Source organism: Chelonia mydas, chromosome 2 (assembly GCF_015237465.2).
Source record: "Chelonia mydas isolate rCheMyd1 chromosome 2, rCheMyd1.pri.v2, whole genome shotgun sequence".
Lineage (NCBI taxonomy): Eukaryota > Metazoa > Chordata > Testudines > Cheloniidae > Chelonia > Chelonia mydas.
Window position 1 is genome coordinate 240,806,434 of NC_057850.1, and position 23,201 is coordinate 240,829,634.

General features: G+C 38.3%; 1 protein-coding gene across 11 annotated transcripts in view; it reads right to left on the reverse strand.

Annotated features, from left to right (window-relative positions):
- Positions 1–2,904: 2,904 nt before the first annotated feature.
- The window catches only part of DYNC2I1 (dynein 2 intermediate chain 1), a 48,845-nt gene continuing 28,548 nt past the window's right edge, over positions 2,905–23,201 (reverse strand). For 9 of the 11 annotated variants that reach the window (XM_037891058.2, XM_037891060.2, XM_007054116.4 and 6 more), the window contains 9 exons: positions 22,780–22,942; positions 17,481–17,594; positions 16,459–16,520; positions 13,986–14,037; positions 12,424–12,484; positions 11,938–12,037; positions 11,543–11,674; positions 8,269–8,492; positions 2,905–7,136 (listed from right to left, as the gene is read on the reverse strand). In XM_037891058.2, coding sequence (XP_037746986.1) covers positions 6,965–7,136; positions 8,269–8,492; positions 11,543–11,674; positions 11,938–12,037; positions 12,424–12,484; positions 13,986–14,037; positions 16,459–16,520; positions 17,481–17,594; positions 22,780–22,942 — 1,080 coding nt within the window. In that variant the 3' untranslated portion in view covers positions 2,905–6,964. The remainder of the gene's footprint in view (positions 7,137–8,268; positions 8,493–11,542; positions 11,675–11,937; positions 12,038–12,423; positions 12,485–13,985; positions 14,038–16,458; positions 16,521–17,480; positions 17,595–22,779; positions 22,943–23,201) is intronic. The other 2 variants (XM_037891059.2, XM_037891062.2) reach the window with 2 other exon arrangements.

The following is a 23,201-nucleotide window of genomic DNA, read 5'->3' on the forward strand; positions in this document are numbered from 1 at the left end:
ATATACAGAACCCTGGATGACTGAGCCAAAAAGGCAGATGTTCATTGTTGTCATCAGCTAGAAGTTGCTTTTACACAGAGTGCAAAAGAGTGCTCTGATTAACATTTCATTTTGTATAATTAAATGAATCTAGAGTATTTTCACAAGGTTATAAATTATTTGCTTCAGCACGAATATAGGGAATTTTTTCCTGTTCAAAAATGCCTTAAATGATTGAAAATGGAATGAGTGCTTTTATATCCCACGTGAGTTAAAATTGCTGGCATCAGCCAGGCATGCATCTTGGCTAGCCCAGAAAAAAACAATATAGTTTATGTAAGTGAGAGACAGTGGGGGAATCGGAACAAAGGGCTGAGGCAGAGATGATTTTCTATTTGTGTTCTATGCCTAAGTCTATGGAAGATAATGGAAAATCTTCCATTGACTTCAGTGAGGTTTGCATCAGGCCCTGAGATAGGAACTGATGTTTTCATTGTGGACTGAGATGTCTTTGTATATTTACAATCATATATGGGTAAGATGGTGTTTGGCATCTTGCATTGCCCCTGCCCATGCAGTACCTGTTCTGAAGATAAACAGAGAACTTCATGTTCCAGTACCAGCAATCAAAACACTTAAAATAGTTCAAGATTCCAGGTGATTTGATTAGCTAAAGATGTCACCTACTTACTACTACAGGGTGGGTAGTAAGGCTAGCAGTACGAAGAAAAGGTAGGCATCATATGTGTCCCACTATTGGTTGCCATTCCCAGCCTGGGAAAGCTTACGGAAAACTTGGGCAAGCTAGCATCCCTCCCACAGCCATAGCCCATCTGTATTTGTATATGAATACTCTGTCCTGATTTATTTAGCAAATAGTTAATGTTGTGCATCTATTTAAGGACTATTTGATTATTCTCATTACTGCGGCGCTTTTGTAGACACTTGCCCACAGGCACAGCTCTCTGAAAAGGTAATCAGAAGTACAATTTCCATAATTTATACAGTTGGGGTTTTTGCTTGATTGTGTTTATTGTCACTATCATTACTATAAGTAACGTCCTGTGGGATATTAGTAACATTATTATTCTGTGTGAACAGCACAACTTTGGTTGTAACTATGTAAAGAATGCCAAATAATACAAAACATGGAAGAATGTAGCAAAGGGAACAATGCCGCACTAAGAGACACAAACTACCTAATAACCATTTTCTTTTTCCTTTTCCAAGAGGGGGTTGGTGACATTGTAAAGGTGATCTCAGAGCCAATTTACAGTGACAAGTAGAGCTCATACTTCTTGTCTCAGAACAGGGTGGGCAAATTCACCTTACCTTCCTTGAGCAGTCCTCCACTCTTCTGTCTCTAACTTCTGGGATTATATTCAACAAGAGAATGAGTGGTAGAAAGAAAAACCTGCCGCTCTGTTGAGAGGCACCGGGATCTCCAAGAACTGATAAACCACCATAAATGGGAAAAGTATCCAGATTTAAATGGCCCCTGTGAGCTATTTCACCCATCATAACACGATGAAGGGAAAGAAACAATTCGAACTTCACATGCAGCTCAGTTTTCACACAGTGGTGCCTGAACAGGGCACACAAATGTTACACTGAGGTCCCCTAAACCACCGCTTAATGTATAAAATCAGCACCTGTGCACCTGCATCCTAAATTAAGAGCCTACTAAAATGCCTACATTTGGAAGTTGGGGACAGAATTCTCATTGCTGTGTCTGTGTCATCTCTGCACACTTCAGGAACCAATGGTACAAGGGGAAATACTTGTTTTTTCAAAATGGGCTATAAATGGGGTTGTTCTGGTCCATGTCTTGAGTTGGGTATGCCCACAAAGGCCAATAAAAAACAAATCGGTTTATGCATAATGTTTCAATGTGCCTAATCCAGGAGTGGATCGAGCAATCAGAAATGTGTATGCACACAAGCTACTCCACTGCTCCCTACTGCAGTATTTTCATAATCTCCCCCAAAAAGTATGCCATTGCACGCAATATAATCACTAAGGGCCATATTCTAACATAAACCCTAGCCTAGTCCTGCTCCACATTTGAACAATTCTTCCTCAATCAACGTCAAAGGACCACATTTCAGCCAGTCCCTAAACCTAACCTGGATACAAACTCTTCTTCCTTGACCCATCTCAAAAAAGAGATCATCAGTCTTCAGAAAGAAATGTTAAATAAAGTTATTCTGATAAACAGATAGTAGCTAATTAGTAGACAATTACTTCATTGCTACAGAAGAGACAAAACACCACAACTTTAAACATGTTTGATCTTTATGATAGTTATCATTACTAATTAGCACTTTACATAAAGACTTAAAATCCATTTAAAACATATATATTGGAAGTAACTATGTATAAATTACACTGAAAACGCAGTTTACAGTAGGGTAGGAGGGTCACCTTTACCCCAGTATTCTATTCCAACATAAAAATGAGAGTACCATTCTTTTCTTGTTCTCCCAATCCTTTCTCCAAAAACAGTATGATAAATTGACAAAACTGTTTCCAAACTATTTTTCAGAAACCTGCCATGAACCATCCAGAGATCTGGAACGATTTTAGAGTTATTCTTCCTCTTATCAGCTTATTATCCCAGCTTCTGAAAACTCCCTTTCAGTTTCCCATCTCTAGGATGAGATAATACAGTGGAAATAATATCAATGTTTATGTTATGTAGAGAGCCTTTTAAGTGTGTTCTCAGCGAGAAAAATAAAAGCAGAGGCCCTGTCCAAAAATGTAAATTCTGTCTCTATCTGTGGCAATTTAGCATATTTTTATTTTCATATATGCTGGCTGGGAGTTGCTAGTTTGAAAGTAGAATGTAATATTTTATGCAAGTTTTACATGGATGAATAGCGTTCAGACTTTGATACCATTTTTAAATGATAGTTTTCTACTAAGTAAAGATGAAGCAATTTATTTATTTTAATCACAGAGGATATTAATCGTACATAAAATAAGATACAAAATTCCCCAAGTGTGAAATTAATAACATACATATAATAATATACATCTTGGGCTGTTTTAAAGGTTGCACAATAGCAATTTTTAGCTTTTGAGTAAAGACCATATGTACACAAGATCTGTTAAAGGCGCAAGTAAAAATAAGAAGAGACATGAAATATCTGATTAAAGAATGAAAGGGGTAAGGAGTCTTTCCCTCAAGATACAGCATTGCACAGATGGCCAGGTGCACTGTTGCTTTCCTCTAGAACATCCTGGGTGAGCTCCTGGCTCCAGTGATGCCCATGACAAAACTCCTTTGACAATCATTGGAAGCATGATGGTGGATTAGATGGACCTTTGGTTTGCTATAGCATGGCAGGTTCTTATGCATGGAACACCCCTCCCTGAATTAGACCATTAAGATACTTCATGCTCTTCTGTTCATATCCCTTCTCAAGACCTCGTTCTACTGTTATGTTTACTGGGAGTCATCAACTGATAATGACTAAGGAGAGGGCCAGTGGAGATTGCTGATAGTTTTATTTTTCAGAATAATCCAGTTGTGACATAACTGGCATACATCACAACGTAATTTTGTCACTATTACCCTCAGCCTCCCAAATTCACTTTTTATTATCTTACAATAAGGGCTGCCCCTGCTGAAGCCAATGGCCAAACTTCCAGTGATTTCACTGGTGCAGGATCAAGGCCTTAGAATGTAAACTCTTTGTGGCAGGGATCACGTTCTGCAACATGTTTGTACAGCACTTTGTGCCCCTGACCCTTGCTGTCGTGGTTGGGCACTACCACAATAGAAATAAGGAGCAATATGACCATAATAGGGTTTTAAACACCACAGAGTAAGGACATTTGTGAAATATGGTGGTGATGCATTTTTTTTCTTGCTTGATGTTAACAACAATGGTTGGCAGTGATGGTAGCTACAAACCTTAATACCCAGTTTTCCTAACATGTATTATTCTGTTCCTACATGGGGAAAAATAATCATGCAATACTGTTGAGCCACAGCAATTTTTTCACAAGTAAGCTTAAATATGGTAGTTTTGCAGTGGCCAGGGGGGATCTCAGGTGTAGGAGAAGTTACTGAGGGATTAAAGTGTTCAGCTCCTCTAAAATTCAGGGTGTTTCTATTTAGGCACTTAAATATGAATTTAGGCACCTATATTAGAAAAATTTGGCTTTAGGTGATTTCTTTTGCCTTGCAACTCGAAAGTCATGGTTTCCTACCTCAACACAAGGAGCATCTATCATTTGTTCTTTGTCCTGATTCCTGAAACTAGAGAAAGGTGATGTTAAAAGATTTTGGTCACTGATCTTCAGAGCTACTGTATCTAGCAGGACAGACGTACCTGTCCAACATCAGATTTTTGGCCGAAACTTGGGATTTTGCAGGATTTCTCAGACTCTCAAGATTGCTTCCAAAAATGTCAGAACTTTCGAAGTGCCACAGGTGGAGCTGCATGCTTCAACCATGACAGTTAGGTTTACAAGAAGGCCCTATCCAAACAAGAGTGCAAATAAACTATTTCTTGATCCTCACCACTGTTTGTACTCACAGGTATCAGGAATGTCATTTTAATGTCATTTTTCTCAGAAACACGTATATTGTTAATGGAATTTTTGTTTTCAAATGGTAGAGAGAAATCCAGGGGTGGATCAGGAGAGAAGAAAACCTCGTGGTTTCCAATTTCCCCATTGTGGGAAATGAGAACAGGTGAGAATAGGTGACTGACCAGGGAACCAAAGTGTCAATGATTTTTCTAATAAGTATGGCACTCCAGCATTTCTTCAGTCTTTCTGGGTTTCAGCTGCTATTTTCAAGGAAAGTGAAACATTTAATTAAATCTAGATGCCTAGAAACAAATCTGTTCTCATACCACTGTGTATCATTTATACCCATTTTTACTGATGAGGGTTTGGCACCACCCCGTGGCCAGTTTGAGTTACTCATTTAAAGTGACAAGATATTGTAAACACTTTTTTTTTTTTTACTCTTGTGAACTGTAAAAAATGATTTAGAACCTAAAAACTATTTCAGCCTCTGTTAGGAGGAGACACTAAAAATCTGTACTGGATTCTTACTATTAGATAAGATAAGTGGTTAGGGCACTCGCCTAGGACTTGAGAGACCAGCGTTCAATTCTCTGCTCTGCCACAGCTATCCTGCATGACCTTCGGTAAGTCACTTTGCCTCTTTGTGCCTCAGTTTTCCATCTGTAAAAATGGAGATAAAAGCACTTCCCTATTTCACAGTGGTGTTATGAGGATAATACATTAAATATTGTTAAGTGCTTTGAGATCTACTGATGAAAAACATTATATAAGGACTAGGTGTTACTATTATTTTAAAAGTAGGGACAATTAGTTCTGAGCAACAGTGAGGTACAATTTCCATCCGAACCTCATTTTTTCAGTAGCTTATAACTTTTCCAAACATATTACTTTTGCGTTCAAGGTTTCCACAGCGAGTCTCACCCCAAAGGTTCAGCAACTCCAGCCCAAAATTAGAATAGGACAATAAAAACAGCTATTAAAGACAAATCTATCCTCCTCTCTACATAGAGAATTTGGTAATTATTTTATAATTATTTAAATGCAGTAATAAACAGGTAAATATCATTTAGTTTATGATGGAAAACCTTGAATATTCCATTAGTCCAAAGAACATTTGGATTTTTTGTAAATGGAATAAGCAGATTATTTGCAAAGTTTGGAAAAACCAGAAAACATAAGGTCAGCACGTCCTAAGCATATGCATGTGAGGCTCTTAGCTAAGGGACCTATTTAATGACTAGCAATTATTTTTGCAAATTCTTAGGGTCAAAGTTAGAAGAGATGGATGAGATAGTTTAAATCAGATTATTTTACACTCTGACTCCCTCAGACCTACTTAGTGATGTATAAAGGATTCTAAGTTGGTGTAAATGGACATAGAATGAAAGGACCAGAAGGGACCACAAGGGTTATCTCGTTTAATCTCCATGTCTCCATGGTTGCAGTCTCCCCATTCTGGATCTCTTGGAGGGCTCAATGCAGACGTAAGGATCCACCAATAAGGAGGAGGTGGGAATGAGAGGGGACGGATTGGGGGAGGGCCATATCTCCCAGAAGACATTCCATAGGCAAGTTAATACAACCTGCGGCTGAATTAGTTCTTCTGCAGAGCCCCATGCATGCTGGGACATCTATAACAAGGGATCCAAAGGTCCCATGCCACTTGAGGAGTCCCTGACAAAGTCACGTTGGCAGAGAGTATGAACAGAGATGAAGGATGCCCAGAATCAGTGCAGAGGCACAGGGCCTCCTTGTGGATAATGTTGCAAACCCAGCAGATATTGGGGTTCCACAGGGTTTGAGGGAAGGATGCCTCATTTCTTCTGCTAAGGACAAACCCCATCCAGAATGAGAGAATGCAGAGGACACTCAACAAAGGTAACCCTGTGTGGTTTTCTGGTCTTTACACAAGTATTTATAATCAGGATATGATCTATGCACAAATGACAGCTGTGGAGACGCTGAGAAAGTTCCAAAGGTAACCTGAACATGGTTACAGCCTTTTATGTCACAGAAAAGCATACATTTAGCTTTACACATAGGATATAGTTTGCTTCAAAGTGCAATATTGAGAAGCAGCATATCACATTTTATAGGAATATAATTTCACTTTTTTACTGAAAAGTATCTATAAATATTCACAATCTGGAATTGTGAACATTTATAGATACTTTTCAGTAAAATATATTTACATTTAAATCTACAATTTATCTTCCTTCAGGTACAATATTACCAAGCTTTGTTGTGTCATTTTTATAATTAACAAAAATATTGTATCTTCTGTTGAAATACTGTATTGACATTCTTGTAAAATATATACAATATATATACAAATGCAAAAGCTCTTAAATTATAGATCTTTTAACTACAGTAATCAAATGAAAAATTCTAAATATAGCCAGCCATATTTGTACACGCAGAAAAAGACCATTTCTCTGCTTTATAAGGATTGTTGCAAGAGCAACAGTAGTTTTTCTGACTCTTCTGACTGAGGTAATGCCCACCTCTTCTTTACATACTGAATGTCTATTATTCCAGATTGTTTGGCCAATGCGATCCCCAACAGACCATTTGTTTTTTCCGGTTCACCCAATACAACCATAGTCATAACCCTGAAAGCAAAAGAGGAGGTGTTTTTTAAAGGGAGACAAAATGAATGAAAATGGAAACCCTTGTGACCTGTTTATCAATCCCCTATGTGTACTGAGCACTTCAAAAGCTTGCTAATAGGAAATTATAATTAACTGAATTATCTGCCAAAAAAACAGGTAAAATGCCAGAAATGGAAATATAGAGAAACATATTATGCTATGACAAGCAACAAGAAAATGACCAATCAGCTGCAATAATTCACATACATATATTTGAGGGGGAAATTTTTATCTTGGTACACAGCCTCCATGTGATCAAATGTCTAATCATGCTTTAAACATTAGTTCAAGTAAAATAGGTATTATTGTACAAAACTTAAAAAATAATTGTAGCAGCTTTTAAAAATTATGTTTATTTTATACTGATTTTCCCCAAAATCTTACATGAGCCAGCGATCCTAGCCAGATTCTTATCAGGCTGGGTTACTCTGTACAAAGTAAATATTTAAAAGTAAGGACAGAGAAATAAAAGTTTCCTGTTCCCACTCAGGAAAAATAATCATAATTTATTTCTATATATATTTTAAGCATGTATATATGTATGCATTTTAATAGTATCCCTCTCTTCAACTCTTCATATTTTCCCTATCGTCTTGGGGATTGATCCTGTAAGGTGCTGACTGTTCTGGACCTGAGTCAGCAAAACATTTAAGCATATGCTTAATTTTAAGAATATGAGTAATCCAGTTGACTTAAATGGGAACAGAATTTGACCATCTATTACAGCTTGATGCTGCAGCGGCTCCATGCACAGAACTCCCACAGATGACACTGTGCTTTGTTGTGATTTACACTAAGAACATTTTACTCTTCTCTGACAGTGTTAAAGGACCTTGGAGTGGTCACTCCACTGTAAGGAGTCACTCACTGTAAGGCCTCTTTACACTGCCAGAACAGGTAAAAAAAAGTGTTTGTGTAAATAAAAATCAGGCATAATGCAAGTTTCTTGCAGACAGCAATCACAAATTCATGCTCTAATGGAGGTGTAAAGTTAAGCAAAAAAAAAAAAAAAAAACTAACAAAAAGGCAGATTCAGTGCAATGTTGCCATCTTCTAACAGCAAGAAAAAGCAAAAGTCATTTAATTTACTTACTTATCTGATTGGATGATTTGTTTGGCTACAGGACACAAGTCGTTTTCCAGTAGATCCCAAATGTAAACACAAGATGATGCATCCAGGACAAAAAACACAGCAGGTCTTGTGAGAGCCCACTGGAGGGCAATAACTGGCTGGCCATTTGTGCTGTCATTCCACTGTATGAGGGGATGCTCTGAAGTCATTTGGTGCAATCTAATACTTCCATCTGAACAGCCAACCTGTACAGCAACACAAAGAAAAATCTTATCTGGGAAAGAAACAAACTAATTAAAATTAAAGTTACAAACCTATTGATGAAAAGATCAGTTATGTTATTTAACTATACTGTATTTGGCTTTGGTCTTTACAATAAAAGCACAGGTTTCAGTGTAGCAGCCGTGTTAGTCTGTATCCGTAAAAAGAAAAGGAGTACTTGTGGCGCCTTAGAGACAACAAATTTATTTGAGCATAAGTTTACGTGAGCTACAGCTCACTTCATCGGATGCACACAGTGGAAAATACAGTGGGGAGATTTTATATACACAGAGAACATGAAACAATGGGTGTTACCATACACACTGTAATGAGAGTGATCAGGTAAGGTGAGCTATTATCAGCAGGAGAGAAAAAAAAACTTTTGTAGTGATAAATCAAGGTGGGCCATTTCCAGCAGTTGACAAGAACATGTGAGGAACAGTGGCGGGGGAGAAATAAACAAGGGGAAATGGTTTCACTTTGTGTAATGACACATCCACTCCCAGTCTTTATTCAAGCCTAATGTAACGGTGTCCAGTTTGCAAATTAATTCCAATTCAGCAGTCTCTCGTTGGAGTCTGTTCTTGAAGTTTTTTTGGTTGAAGAATTGCGACTTTTAGGTCTGTAATCGAGTGACTAGAGTGGTTGAAGTGTTCTCCGACTGGTTTTTGAATGTTATAATTCTTGACGTCTGATTTGTGTCCATTTATTCTTTTACGTAGAGACAGTCTGGTTTGGCCAATGTACCTGGCAGAGGGGCATTGCTGGCACATGATGGCATATATCACAATATATATATCTACCAATGTGTTATATGCCATCATATGCCAGCAATGCCCCTCTGCCAGGTACATTGGCCAAACCGGACAGTCTCTACGTAAAAGAATAAATGGACACAAATCAGACGTCAAGAATTATAACATTCAAAAACCAGTCGGCGAACACCCATTGTTTCATGTTCTCTGTGTATATAAAATCTCCCCACTGTATTTTCCACTGCATGCATCCGATGAAGTGAGCTGTAGCTCACGAAAGCTTATTCTCAAATAAATTTGTTAGTCTGTAAGGTGCCACAAGTACTCCTTTTTTAATAAAAGCACAGTTATCTGATTTATGCGTCACTATTATACTTCAGTGTGTGGATATCAGGAATTCCCAATTTTTAATTTTTGGTATGGTTTCAAGTTTCAGTGGTAACCCCATACAAAGCATACTGCAATAACTCAATCTGGAGGTCACAAAGACAAACTGGGATGAAATCTACATCAATAGGAAAATCTGCAACCTCCTAGAGAGATACAGACAAAATAACTCTCCTGGCTACTTCTACTAAGCCACAGGAGTAGTCAAGGATTCAAATGGACCCCCAGATTGTACATCTCACTAAGGCCTTGATCCTGCACCATTGAAGTCAATAGGAGCTTGGCCATTGACTTCTATGACTGTCTTACCATAAATACATGGGTGACATTCAGCTCTGTTGCTTTCATTAAACATGAGTAATTTGATGCCTTCGCTTTCTTAGTTGTCTGGATTATAGCAAATTGGCTAAAGCTTATTCTAGACAAGACAATGGTAACGCTGATGGATAGAACAAAGTATCTGAAGGAAGTGATGAGAGAGATATCTGTCTCATTACTGAAGGTGTGCATGAATTGGGTTTATAAGGTCTGATTCTCCCAAGCCATCTACTATCTTCCTCATTTCCTCACATACACATTGTAGAAGAGGGGAGACAGAATAGAAATGTGCAGTATTCTGGAGGATAAAGCCCTTAGAGCAGATGATTCTCACTGTGGGTTCTCGCCAACAGGGAGAAACAGGTATCATAAAATAAAACTCTGTTCTTGCTAGTGTCCATGAGAACCTCAGGTCAGTATATTTAAAGTTACTGACAAATCAAAAAGAATCAGCACGTCCATCCTTGTCCACTCTTATGAGATGGACCAGTGCGTCCAGCATAGTCCTCAGACCACATACAAGCCTAATGTTGGTCTGAACGGTGTGAAGGAAGTCAAATGACTCCAGCTGCTTTGCCACAACGGCCACAATAACCTTTGCCAAACAAGGAAGATTAGGTATGGAATGGTAATTGTCCATGAAATGGTTTCTAAAAAAAAAAGGATTAACTGCTTTTTTATGGAAGTAATATTAATATCTCCCAATAAAGGTCCAACCCCTTTTTCTCCCCACTCCTATATGTGCTTTTACTAGCCACAGGTCCATCCAACAAGTTACAGGCTAAAGATCACATAGTACTTCCAGTACCACAATGAGCTGAATGGGCTAAAATTAAAGCAGGCTTCATTTTGCATTTGCTTTCATCCAAAATTACTCTATATTTATAGATTTGGATAATACAGTCTGAATCTGACCAAATTTATCCCAGACAAAGGTGGAAGATCCCACAGAGTAAGAACGTCAGTTCTGGTTCTGGGTAGAGGCAGTACAGAATGTGTATGTTTGCTGGCCAAACATCAGCCTGATTTACAATCTGTGCAATCCCACTGAAGTGATGTAAATTGGGGCAGATATGACATTATCATAGAATATTTCAAACATAACTAAGTATCTGGATAAATAGAAATTAAATCCTATTGTAATCATTTTCAACTAGTGTTCAGTAAGCTTGCACAAGAGAGACAGATAATTTTTGTGCGTGTGTCCATGCTATCTACAAAAGGAAAACAACCCAGACTGAGGTATGGGATAAGATAAGAGTTACGGGTTACCTAGTTCATGATACAACTACAAGCTAAAAATGGTCCTCGTTGTAATGAGAGTGGGCAATACATTCTAAGGATAATCAGCTGTACTGGGATTGTCAGTCTGTTTCTGCAAGCCAGCTGCTTCATCTCTCAGCATATGATGAGTTCAATCACTAATATACAATACTTGTTTGCCACCTCTCAAGAGGGCTCTGAATTGGGAATGTAAATTGAGTGTTATTACATGTGTTGAGTTAGAACTCTTAGAAATCTCCCACCCCAAATAATTTGAAATTAAACTAATGTTAGGAAAAAGACTTCCATACCAAAAATATTGGCTTTCCAAAAGGGGAGAAATCAACTGCATTAGCTCTTATTGATCTTGGTCCACCCTGCTGGGGTTTGAACAGCTTTGGAGGTACTCTTAAATCATGTCTTGCACCATGACTTACCACACCCTGTTAATAAAATAAACAAAACAAAAACAAATCATCTGTATCATCAGCATTTATATTAAATAAAAACCTATGTACAGCAATTTACAGCGAGCTGCTGCACTTAAAGATCAGTACTAATTAGAATAAAACTATTTTTAATAATATCCAACAGTAAATATTTACATATGTAGTGCCCATATAATTCCAAAGAAAACAGACAGCTTTTATAATTACAGTAATAGGAGAGATGAGAACAATGCAATGAAATTTAGAACGTTACTCACAATGTCTGTTCCGACAATGAAATGATTAGGATTAGAAGGGAGAAACTTAATATTCAGTGTTTGAGGTGTCCTCAGGCATAGGATATCTTTTGGGAAAAGGCTGGGGAAATGCAAATGAAAAAGATAATATAAATAACCAGGACCTGTTCTCCCAAATCAATGCAAGTATATACTGCATCCTGTGACTACAACAATGACTAGAAGATGTTGTTGGTTCTGAGTGTTAAATATTTGTTTGAAACACTGGGCCACATTCATCTGTCTATGCACAGGAAGAGGCAGAATGTAAAAATTTTAAACTGGAAGGTCTCCCAAATTTGCACGTTAATGGACATCTCTGGCAAAAGTGTATATTTTCAACAGTAATGAACTATTGAAAATCCTGATCAATATATATTAGATAACAATAATGTGCCCAGTTCTAGGGGAGATTTATCTCAATGAATTATAAATACACAATTTAATGGATAAATAGTGTTTTCTTACCTGCTATTCAACTGAACAGTAGAGCTATGTACTAACTTTACTTTCCCCCCAGGAATCAAACCTGAAATGATAAATAATTATTCTTTAAACCAGGGACTCAAATGTCAATAAAATATCAAGAGTCACATATCATTGTTTAATTAAATAGAACGTATAAAAATAACTATGTTAAAATAGAATTAAGATCTCAATTAATAAACACAGGGAAATTCACAGTTAAAACACTGTCCTTAAAGATGAGACAAGCTAAAATGTGTTGTTTAGAAAAATTATTGGCTATAGAATTCAAATCCTAAAAAGTTGTAATTATTGTTGGAAGTGGGAGGAAGAAGGGAAAAGGGAGAAATGGACATTTTAATTCTAAAATTATAACCTCTAGAACTTCAACTGAATTACCATCTGTATTAGTTCTACAGGTTTTCTCTCTTTGATAATATGCACTATCACATCATAACATTACTATACAAAGACTAATGATAGAAATGACACATTGATATCATTGGGACCCCCGGTAATAAAATACACCGTACACAGTAAAGATAACGTGTAATAATATTACCAAGAACACTGCTACCATGCTGTATTAATTCAAAAAGAGAACTGCACCGGCAACTGAATTTTTCTTATTGTAAAGGAACATTCTGAAGAGAGAAAATAAATGCTGGGGCCAGCGTGCTGAACTAGCACAACTGTGTCTGACAAAACTCCATAGCTTTTAAACTGCACATATCTACAGATACACAAAATATCCAGATTCAGCAAATTACGCGGATCTGCAGTGCTACAGGAGCTTAAGAAACTAAAAATTTCATCCACGTTTTTACTGCAGATGTGCAGAAGCACAGTTTTATTATTATAAAGGTTATAGATTTATTTTTAAATGTGGTGTTTTTAAACAGGTTGATTAGTTTGATGATTAGTCCTTACTGAGTACAAGAGACATTTGAATGATGCAGTTTTAAAAATTCAGCCTTTTTAAAGCGATCGACAAACATAAGTCCTAATTTGTTCGAAGTGAAGAAAGTGTATTTTCAGATAACCTGAAAATGGCTGAATGTATCTCATTCAATTCTGGGAGGAAAATGTGATCTTTGGTCTGAAACCAAATATGGTAAGTTACAGCCCAAAAGGAGAGTTTTTGAGACAGTTATAAGGATGCAAATGGGGGCTGCTTTGGAAGGGAAGTTACAACTTTGACTAAAGCTAAAGACAGCATGGGTGTATTGATAAGGGTATCTATTCCAGTGATGATGAAGGAAGAACTGCCAGAGAGCTTGTGAAAGGTGTAAAAAATGAGGTGCCCCTGAAGGGAAGAGCTGGCAGAGCAGTAAGGGGATGGCTATTCCGATAGCAGTGATGAGAAAGCTCCCAAAACACAATATATAGACCCAAATTCAGATCTAGATACTCCATAAATGCAAAATGGCAGTTGCACTCTCATCTTCCTACAAATTCCCGGAGTGTTCCCTCACTGACTGCACTGCCCTCCCAATGACCTCTTTCTCCCTTCCACTCAAAAACGGATTGCTTTATTAATTGTTCCTCTCATGTACAGTACTTACCTAAATCACTTTGTGAACCAGCCAAATCCACTTTTTGTAATTCAACTGCTACCTAAAAAAGGACAATGATTCAAAATAAGCAAATACTGAATATTAACAAAACCTACACTGACATTCTAGGTTCCCTGTCACTGCTCTATGTGAGCATCCGTGAGGCTGGTCGACCTAGTACTAGCTTGTGCGAAAGTCCCTATGTCTCAATTGAACACTGTCAAATATGTAACTGGAATCAGTCTGGCTTAGTATAGGTATTAGAACTATAAGAACGTGTTTAGACTTTATTGAATGCTTGTGAATTGCTGCATGCATTCATCTCACTTATAACATCTGTATTCCATACTGTAAGCTAATAGTTGAGTGGTTGTATTGTGAGCATCTGTGACTGTGTAAATCACCAGACGTGGGAGAGACATTAATTAGTGCGAAGGGCTGCTCTTCAACAGAAGGTGTTAAATCCTTTCCAACAGGAAAGGTCCATCAGTTTCAGACAGACTATTGTGGGATGTTAAAGAGGACAAGAGACATTTGTTGTTCTGCTCTCTCCCACCCTGCCCATGAAGATGAACTATGCAAGTTGATTCCTCACATCAACTCAATTTGCAGCTCAGAGCACTTGGCAGGAGGGGGATTAAAAAACCCCGAACAAAAGGAACAAGATACCTCTATGCTGTTTGGACTTGGGGAGAGGGAGCGGGAGGGGAAGTGTTTCTTGGGATAAGCAAGAGACCCTCAGCTGCTTAGTCTGGGTTAGCTCTAAAGGACATAAGGAGCTTGCTGATTGTAGACGCTTCTATTACCTTTTGAAACTTAAGATTGTAACTCATGTATATATGTTTACCTGTTTTAACCTCGTAAATAACTCCCTTGTTTCCTTTTCCTATTTAATACATCTTTATATAGTATGGTCTTTGATCTGAGATGTAAGGTGCAAGTGACCTGGGGAAAGTGACTGGTCCTTTGGGACTGGGAGAAAAATCTGAATATTGCTGTGATTCTTCGTAGATGGGATCATCTGTCAGAAAGGTAAGCTCACCTTATTGGTAAGACAGACCCGAGTACCAAGGGGACTGTCTATGACTCTATGTTAAGGCTGTTATAGTGCCTCAAGAGTTTAAATTTGATAATTGGTTCTAAGTACAGATTTCACAACCAATCTGGGGTTTGTGCCCTGGATTTTAATAGTCTGTACTGAGGTTCGTATTCATGCACTTGAGTCACCGCAGGCTGCGTTACAGTAGCTATATCAGAACTGAGCCTAACATTACAATGACACTATGCAGATTTTCTGCCCTGCACTGCTCATGCAGAAAAATGGAGGGTAGAAGAGAGGCTTCAAGTCCCCTTCTGGGTGTGAGGCAGTCACCACTGGGAAGGTAGCTAGCAGAGCCAGTTCCTATACTATGCACCCCAGAGACCTTGGCACAGGGAGCATGTCAGGACAAGGAGGAAGAGAAGCTGGAGCGTGATATGTTCCAACAATCCCCAGCTGACAGATGGAGACAGTTGTCAGCTGGACAAGTTAGAGCAGTCCTTGGGCTGCTCTGGCCTATAGCTGGTATGTGTGGGCAGAGAATCAGGGATGGCCCCTACCCTACCCCTCAATCCCATGCTGTGCCCAAGGTAAACTGGATGTAGCAGATAATTTAGCCCTATATATTTTTTTCCTCTTGTTGGGCCCAATCCTGTTCCCCATGAAATTAGTAGGAGCTTTGCTGGGTTTGAACTGGTTATACGGAGATGAAATGCTGTATGTCCCCTTATTAATCCACCTGTTCCCCAAAATTAATCTGATTGCAATAACAGGAACTAGCAAACAATAGGATTAGGCTGATACTTAGGATAAAGTAGAAATATTTCTAGTTTATCAGAATTAGGCTTAAAAATTGACAAGAAAGAGAGACTTCAGCACAGTAATTAGAAGATAACAGAAAGACAAATATACGTATCATCCACAAAGTGGGGTTACTAACCTGCCTATAATATTTTCTGACTAGGTAATCAATTCTTTACCACACCTTGGCTATTCTTTGTGTGAAAAATATTTTCGAAAAGATTGAAGATGCCTCCAACATGTTATGAGTGTGGCTTCCCACCTCAGTTTCAGTGACTGACTGTCACACCCATAGTGATCTAAAGTGAATGAAGTGGGTAGACAAATGTGCTTCAACAGAGATTTCCCAGGAAACAGATAAATGTGAGCAACGTTCCCATAAGGCAGCACTGCTGATTGATTTGACCACATAGATCACATACCTATCAATAGTTCTGCCTAACTGGAACTTTGTGGTGTTTAGGGAGCCAAGTCATAGCACTTCTGGAAGTATGACAATAAAATGGCTAATGTTGCCACAATTTTCAAAAGAAACTCTTACCTGAAATCTTGGAAATGTGAAGGATGCTGCATTTTTAAAGAAAAAATTTCTCATTTCAAAAGTGCAATATTCCTGCTTTTCATACATATTTATTTACTCACCCACAGATTGAGAGTCCCATTTTCATCCATTGAAGCTATCTGGAATGACAGGCCTGACATTTCTATGGGGGGAAAAGTATAATAATACAGTATCAATAACAACTTACACTTATATAGTACCTTCATCCTGAATGATGTGTGTTTAAATATTTACCAAACTGCTATATTAACTATGGGCCCTATGCGGCTCTTCTGTGTGCTGCATAACAGAGAGGAAAGTGCCCTAATCCTATTAAAGGAAAGAAGGGGAGCCAATCTGGATACTCTCTCTTTCACCACCAGGTCCAAGCTGCCCTTCTGCACCTCTCTACACGTTTAGGTTCTGCAGGGATTTGGGGGCAGAACGAGAATTGGGACTAGGCCAAATTAGATAACAGCTGGACTGTGCAGATGCTCTTCTCTGGACTCCTCTTATTATTTTAGAATAATAATTTGCATTTAGTCCACCTATGTCTTCTACTACACACCCTGGTGGAGTTTGGGGCAGCACCAAAAGTAGCATGTTTCCTGAGGTAGCAGTGTTTCTAGGGGAGGTGGGTCATTAGGCAATTTAGGGGACTGGTACAGAAAGAGATGCCGGGATCAGTGGCACATTGCGTGTGGTATCAGAAACAAACCTTTCCACAGATTCAGATTGTCTCACCTCTTACCTGAGGGAGAATATTTGGTAGAAACGCCATAAGATTTACCTTATGGAGTTTCTTGGGCCATCTTTCCCCATCTTGTGCATTTTACCATGGGAAGATACAATACTGCCCTGCATATAGGGAGCATGATAGAAATGCACTCACATTTGTGGTTAAAGCGCATACACTAACAATGCATAATAGTTTAGGGCAGAACATGAAGAATAATGCTGTATCCAAATGGAATACAGAGGACTTTAAGAAGGCAGAAGGCAGTTATGAATTGGAATTTGGCTAGGACCAGGGATTAATACCCTTGTAAAATGTCTACTATAACAGATATTTACTTAAAGAAAATATCAAATTTATTGATCCTTTGGAGAGCAGTTCACATACCTTCTTGAGAAGATAGGTGTGAGAGCCCATAATTCTGTTCCTTATAGACAGATGTTGAGACAGGTTCTATTGCCAGTACAGGATATGTGTGATTTAACGAGGAGAGAACACCATCTGTAGTTAAGAAATAAACAATCACTGTACTATTTTCAACAACAACAATAAACCCTACACATTTTCAGATTATTGTTTTAGGATTTAGTGATTACTAAGCAGGAATGACAAATAATGAACTTCATCAAAAATTCAAAACACAACTCTGCAAAATGTAGTTCTTAAGTCAACAAAATAGTAGTGGTAAATTGTCTTCTATTATTTGTTTTTATTTTTCACAATACAAAATGTTGCAGCATCATTTGCACCACACCTTCAGCCATTTCATTAATAAAAACCTGCTTTTCCAAGGGTTTGTAACTCTGCTGTTAAAGTTTACGTAGATCTCAGTCGAGGATGAAAGTTTATGGAAAAAATATGAAGAAAATCTGATTGAGTATTTATGCAGTTACATGACAAAAAAGAAGACGAGCTTCATTTTAAGGCGTTTTTAGTGCTGGTTGTTTAGTAGCTAGACCTTGATCATGCATCCTGCAGAACAGCGGGCTGCAGACAACCCCAACATAAAGCAGAAGCTGAAAAACCTTACAATATGGTTCCTAATCTAATCTGAGCAGTGGCAGAAAAGGTTGAAGGGAGCGCACAGGTCCCCGTGGAATGAATACATACAGCTAGAAGGATCCATACAAGTTACAGTCTCAACGAGGGAAGCAAAATCTGAATAAATATCTAGAACATTTTATGGTTTTTGTGGCTTTAGAATCACAGGACTGGAAGGGACCTCGAGAGTTCATCTAGTCCAGTCCCTTGCACTCATCTAGACCAGTGCTTCTCAAGCTATCTGATGTGGGGGACCGGCATTTTTTTTTCCAATGTGCGCGCAGACCAGCAGCCAATGGCTCGTGGTCTGGCACAGGTCCGCGGACCACCACTTTGAGTAGCACTGATCTAGACCGTCCCTGACAGGTGTTTGTCTAACTCGCTTTTAAAGATCTCCAATGATGGAGATTCCACAACTTCCCTAGGCAATTTATTCCAGTGCTTAACCTTCCACGGAGTAGAGCGGAAGAATTACTTCTCATGTCTTGCTTGCACACTCTTACTAATACATCCCAGAATGCGGTTCGCTTTTTTTGCAATAGTGTTACACAGTTGAGTCATATTTAGCTTGTGGTCCACTATGGCTCCCAGACCCTTTTCCGCAGTCATTTCCCATTTTGTATGTGTGCAACTGATTGTTTCTTCCTAACAGAGTACTTTGCATTTGTCCTTATTGAATTTCATCCTATTTACTTCCAACCATTTCTTCAGATTGTCCAGATCATTTTGAATTATAATCCTATTCTCCAAAGCACTTGCAACCCCTTCCAGCTTGGTTTCATCCACAAACTTTATAAATGTACTCTCTATGCCATTATCTAAATCACTTATGAAGATATTGAACAGAGCTGGATCCAGAACTGATCCCTGCGGGACCTACTCGTTATGCCCTTCGAGAATGACTGTGAACCACTTATAACTACTCTCTGGGAACAGTTTTCCAACCAGTTATGCACCCACCTTATAGTAACTCCATCTAAGTTGCATTTCCCTACTGTGTTTATGAGAAGGATAGTTTGCTATTGTGCCCTTAATGTCTCTTTGAAAAACTGCCAACTGTCTTCAATTGTTTTTCCCCTTAGACTTGCTTCCCATGGGATCTTACTTACCAACTCTTTGAGTTTGCTAAAGTCTGCCTTCTTGAAATCCACTGTCTTTATTTTGCTGTTCTCCCTCCTAACATTCCTTAGAATCATGAACTCTATCATTTCATGATCACTTTCATCCAAGCTACCTTCCACTTTCAAATTCTTCCTCCCTATTTGTCAAAATCTAATCTAGAACAGCCTCCCCCTAGTAGCTTTCTCTGCCTTCTGAAATAAAAATGCCTTTAGACGCCTTCCTTTTATTAAATTTTCAGATATGATATATTCCACCAGCTGTAAACCCAAAACAGTTCAGGTTTTTTTTCAGAATTAAACAAACATAATGTTGACTATGAAAATCTCCAGTGAAAAGGACCATCAACAGTGTTGAGATATACATGAGAACTCTCTTTTGAAAAAGCAACAAGACAATGGACTAAGACTGTATCCCAGCACTATAACCAAAACAACATCTAGCAACATGAAGGAAGAGTAAATTAGCTATGACTGGCCATATAACATTTTGTAATAGAAAATATCACACTGATTAACGTAAAATGGAAATAATGTAAGAATGTTTAAATTTATTTTCATCTTATTTTATGTAAGTTTGAATGATAAAATTATTTTTTTTAAAAATCCACCAGCCTTAAAGTTTAATGGTAAATGACCCAAATAGTAATGAGAGACAGAGGGGCAGTCAGCATATGGTTAACTAAAACTTACCTTGCCTTTTGTCTTTTTGATGCCCAGGCTTACTGAACCTCATTCCATGTTTTGCTCTAGATTGTGCTGTGCTGATAATGATACATCAACCATGTTGGAACATTTATTTATTTGTTTTGAATCAGATCTTAAACAAAATGACTCCAGAGCTGTGGGTGTCCTTGATACAGACCATACAGGCCTCCAGAAGGGTCATGTAGAAGTGCCATTTTTATTACACTATTGATTTTGTAAAGTTTCTAAAATGTTATACCCATTTGGATTTAAAACCCTTTAAAATAAAATTTAAACTTTACAAAAACGTAGTAAAACAAAAACCTGGCACTTACATTACTTCCCTGTTAACTCTACAGCAGCAGGTAATACACATTGTTCCCAGAATGGTATCAGGCACACAAGCTTCCACTTATTTTTTGTACAATGGTGACATTATTAAAGCTGCTGATACTCAAAAAAAAAAAAAAAAAAAAAAAAAAAAAAAAGTAAACAGCTATAATAATTGCAAGCCCCATCAGCATCAACAGAGGAGGAAATTTTTTAATTGGGAAAGACAAAACTGGTAGAAAAATAATTCTTCTAGATAGGTCAAGTTTGTTTATGAAAAAGAAAGCAGTACACCAAAAAGAATAATTTTTAATTAGAAAATATTTACCATTTCATAAGCTTTTAGAAGCAAATACATATTTAGAGGAGTCATTTCATTATGTACCCCATTGTCAGAGACTGTGATTTCCAAAGATTTGCTGCTGAAAACGAAATTGTCTTCATCTAAGATTAAAGCGATCCGGCTCCAATAAGTGTGCAGTACTAAAATCCCTGTGTTGATAAAAGCAATAAGCCACAACAGGATGTACACACTTGGCTACTGGTGCATTGTGCAGCACAACACCAAAGATCTTCAATCACTTAACAATCCCATCAACAGCCAAATAATGCATACCCTAGCATGATTATTACTGTTGGGTATGAAACATTAACAATCATCTAATTTTTAAAAATGAATTCTACGTTAAAAAAAATAGAACTGAAGTAGCGGGACTCCCTTTGCAATATGATTAGAGGCCCTAAGTAGATTAAAGGTGGGCTGTTACTTTGGACTGACTCCCATTTTGTGGTGCAATGTACCTCGAGATAAAGTAGGCCAATTTTCATGTGAGGCTCAGGTAATATTGATAGAATATATACTTTCGACATATAAACTATACTAGTTTAAAATCACTCTATGGTTACTTACCTACCTGATCCTGAAATTAAATCTGCACAAGTAAACTCTTCATTTGTGTGGAATCCCACTGACTTCAGTTGGGCTTTATACGAGTGTAAGGATCTGGCCCTGCTGATCCAATTGCTGATCCTTAGACCCCACACCTGCTTACCAATACGTAACTTACATGCCTTATATAAAACTTTTATAATCTCTGAATTTGGCCCACTGCATTTAAGGGAGCCTAAGAAAATCTAAGTTTTTTTAATCACATGCCAAGGGGTTGGAAGAGGGGACACAGGAAGAAAACCCACTACAGAAGGTGGTAAGGAGATCTAAGCACAGTAGGTCACACCCACACACTCTTGAACTTACACCTTCCTCTAGCTTCTCAATGTGTAAGTAACACCAACTTTGACTATCACACATCAGCAAATGACTGCAAGTAAGTCTAAAGGAATATAACTGAGTCCCCCTTGCTCCATCTTACACAGCAGCTCTGACTTTGGGCCTGTGTCTCCAAGACACTGGTGTGGGAGTGATGATCCTAAGAAACATTAGACCAACACACATTTTTTTCAGTGACGTGATCCTTGCTGTGCATTTACCTTGAATCGATGCTATCATAAAAAGGCCCGACCTGACAATCAACCCATGTCAAAAGTCACACTCAAATTCTGAACAGTGCTAAACTCACAGACATGAGCAATGCAGGCTTATGTGGAAGTTTACTACGATTCCCTAAGACTTTGTGTTGCTACAATGCCTGATAGATACATGGGCAATGAATGATCATGGAGGAGATAATCCCACCACAAATATTACAGTACTGAGATAAAATTCTGAGGTGATATAAATTACATAGGTGGGATTTTCAGAAGTATTAGAAGCACAAGTCTCACAGAGAGTCAATGGGACTTATGCTCTTATGTCACTTAGGTGCTCCTGAAAATCCTACTCATGTCAATAAAGTGGGGTTATAAATAGGTATAAGAGAAATCTAAGTGTATGCTAAGGTATATGAGGGAGTCAAAGTGAGTGTAAGGGAGGCTAAATTGATTTAGCTAATGACCTCAGCTGGTCCTTCGTTATGCAACTTAAAGTAACAAGGGAGTACCCTATTTTAACTGACACTCCCCCATTAGGCATGTCTACGTTGTAGCTGGAGTGTGCTTCCCAAAGCAGGTAGACAGACGCTCTAACACACTAAAAATAGCACTTTGGCTGTGGAGGCTTGGACTAGCCACCCAAGTATGTACCCAGGTGGTTGAGTATGATTATATTCGGGTGGCTAGCCCAAACCACTGCCTGTGGCCACACTGCTATTTCTAGTGTGCTAGCTAGAGCAGAGCTAGTGCATGTTTGTCTACCCATGCTGATACGCATGCACCCAGTTACAGTGTAGATATACGCTCAGTTGCTCTCCTGATACACCTCTCTATTCCAATCCTCTAGTGTATAAATTACAGAAACTGACATTCCTTTACACCCATTACTGACGTGGAACTTTTACCATCTTATATATCACCTCTGATCTGGCTGAACTAGGTTAGCAAGAACTTAACATTTCTTAATTTATGATACCTTCATTGAATATGAAAAGATTGTTCAAGACACACATCATACTAACCAGTAGAAAATGTTGGAGCTCTAAAAATCCAGTCAGTTTCATTTAACTTTATACAGTGATGCATCCTTGAGTCTTCTCGGAGATCCCACACTACCAATGAACCATCCATTGTTCCGGCAAATACTAAAGTTGCCTTACTGGGACTAAAGCAGCAGCATGACACCTATAAGGTCGGAACAAATATACTAGGTTTATAATTGAAAGGGAGCTAAAGGCTTGATCCAGCTCAATATATCTGTGTTCTTCCAACCCACATAAAAGCTAGAGATGCTGGCTCCATGGCATGCCAACATAGGAGGTTTTCTGCAGCCTATCTCCTCTCCAGAGCATTGCTGTATTGTCCCTACCCACAGTTGCAAAGCTGATAGGTATAATTCCATTGCATAGTAATGGCTGGGGAGACAGACGGCTCCTTGAAACCT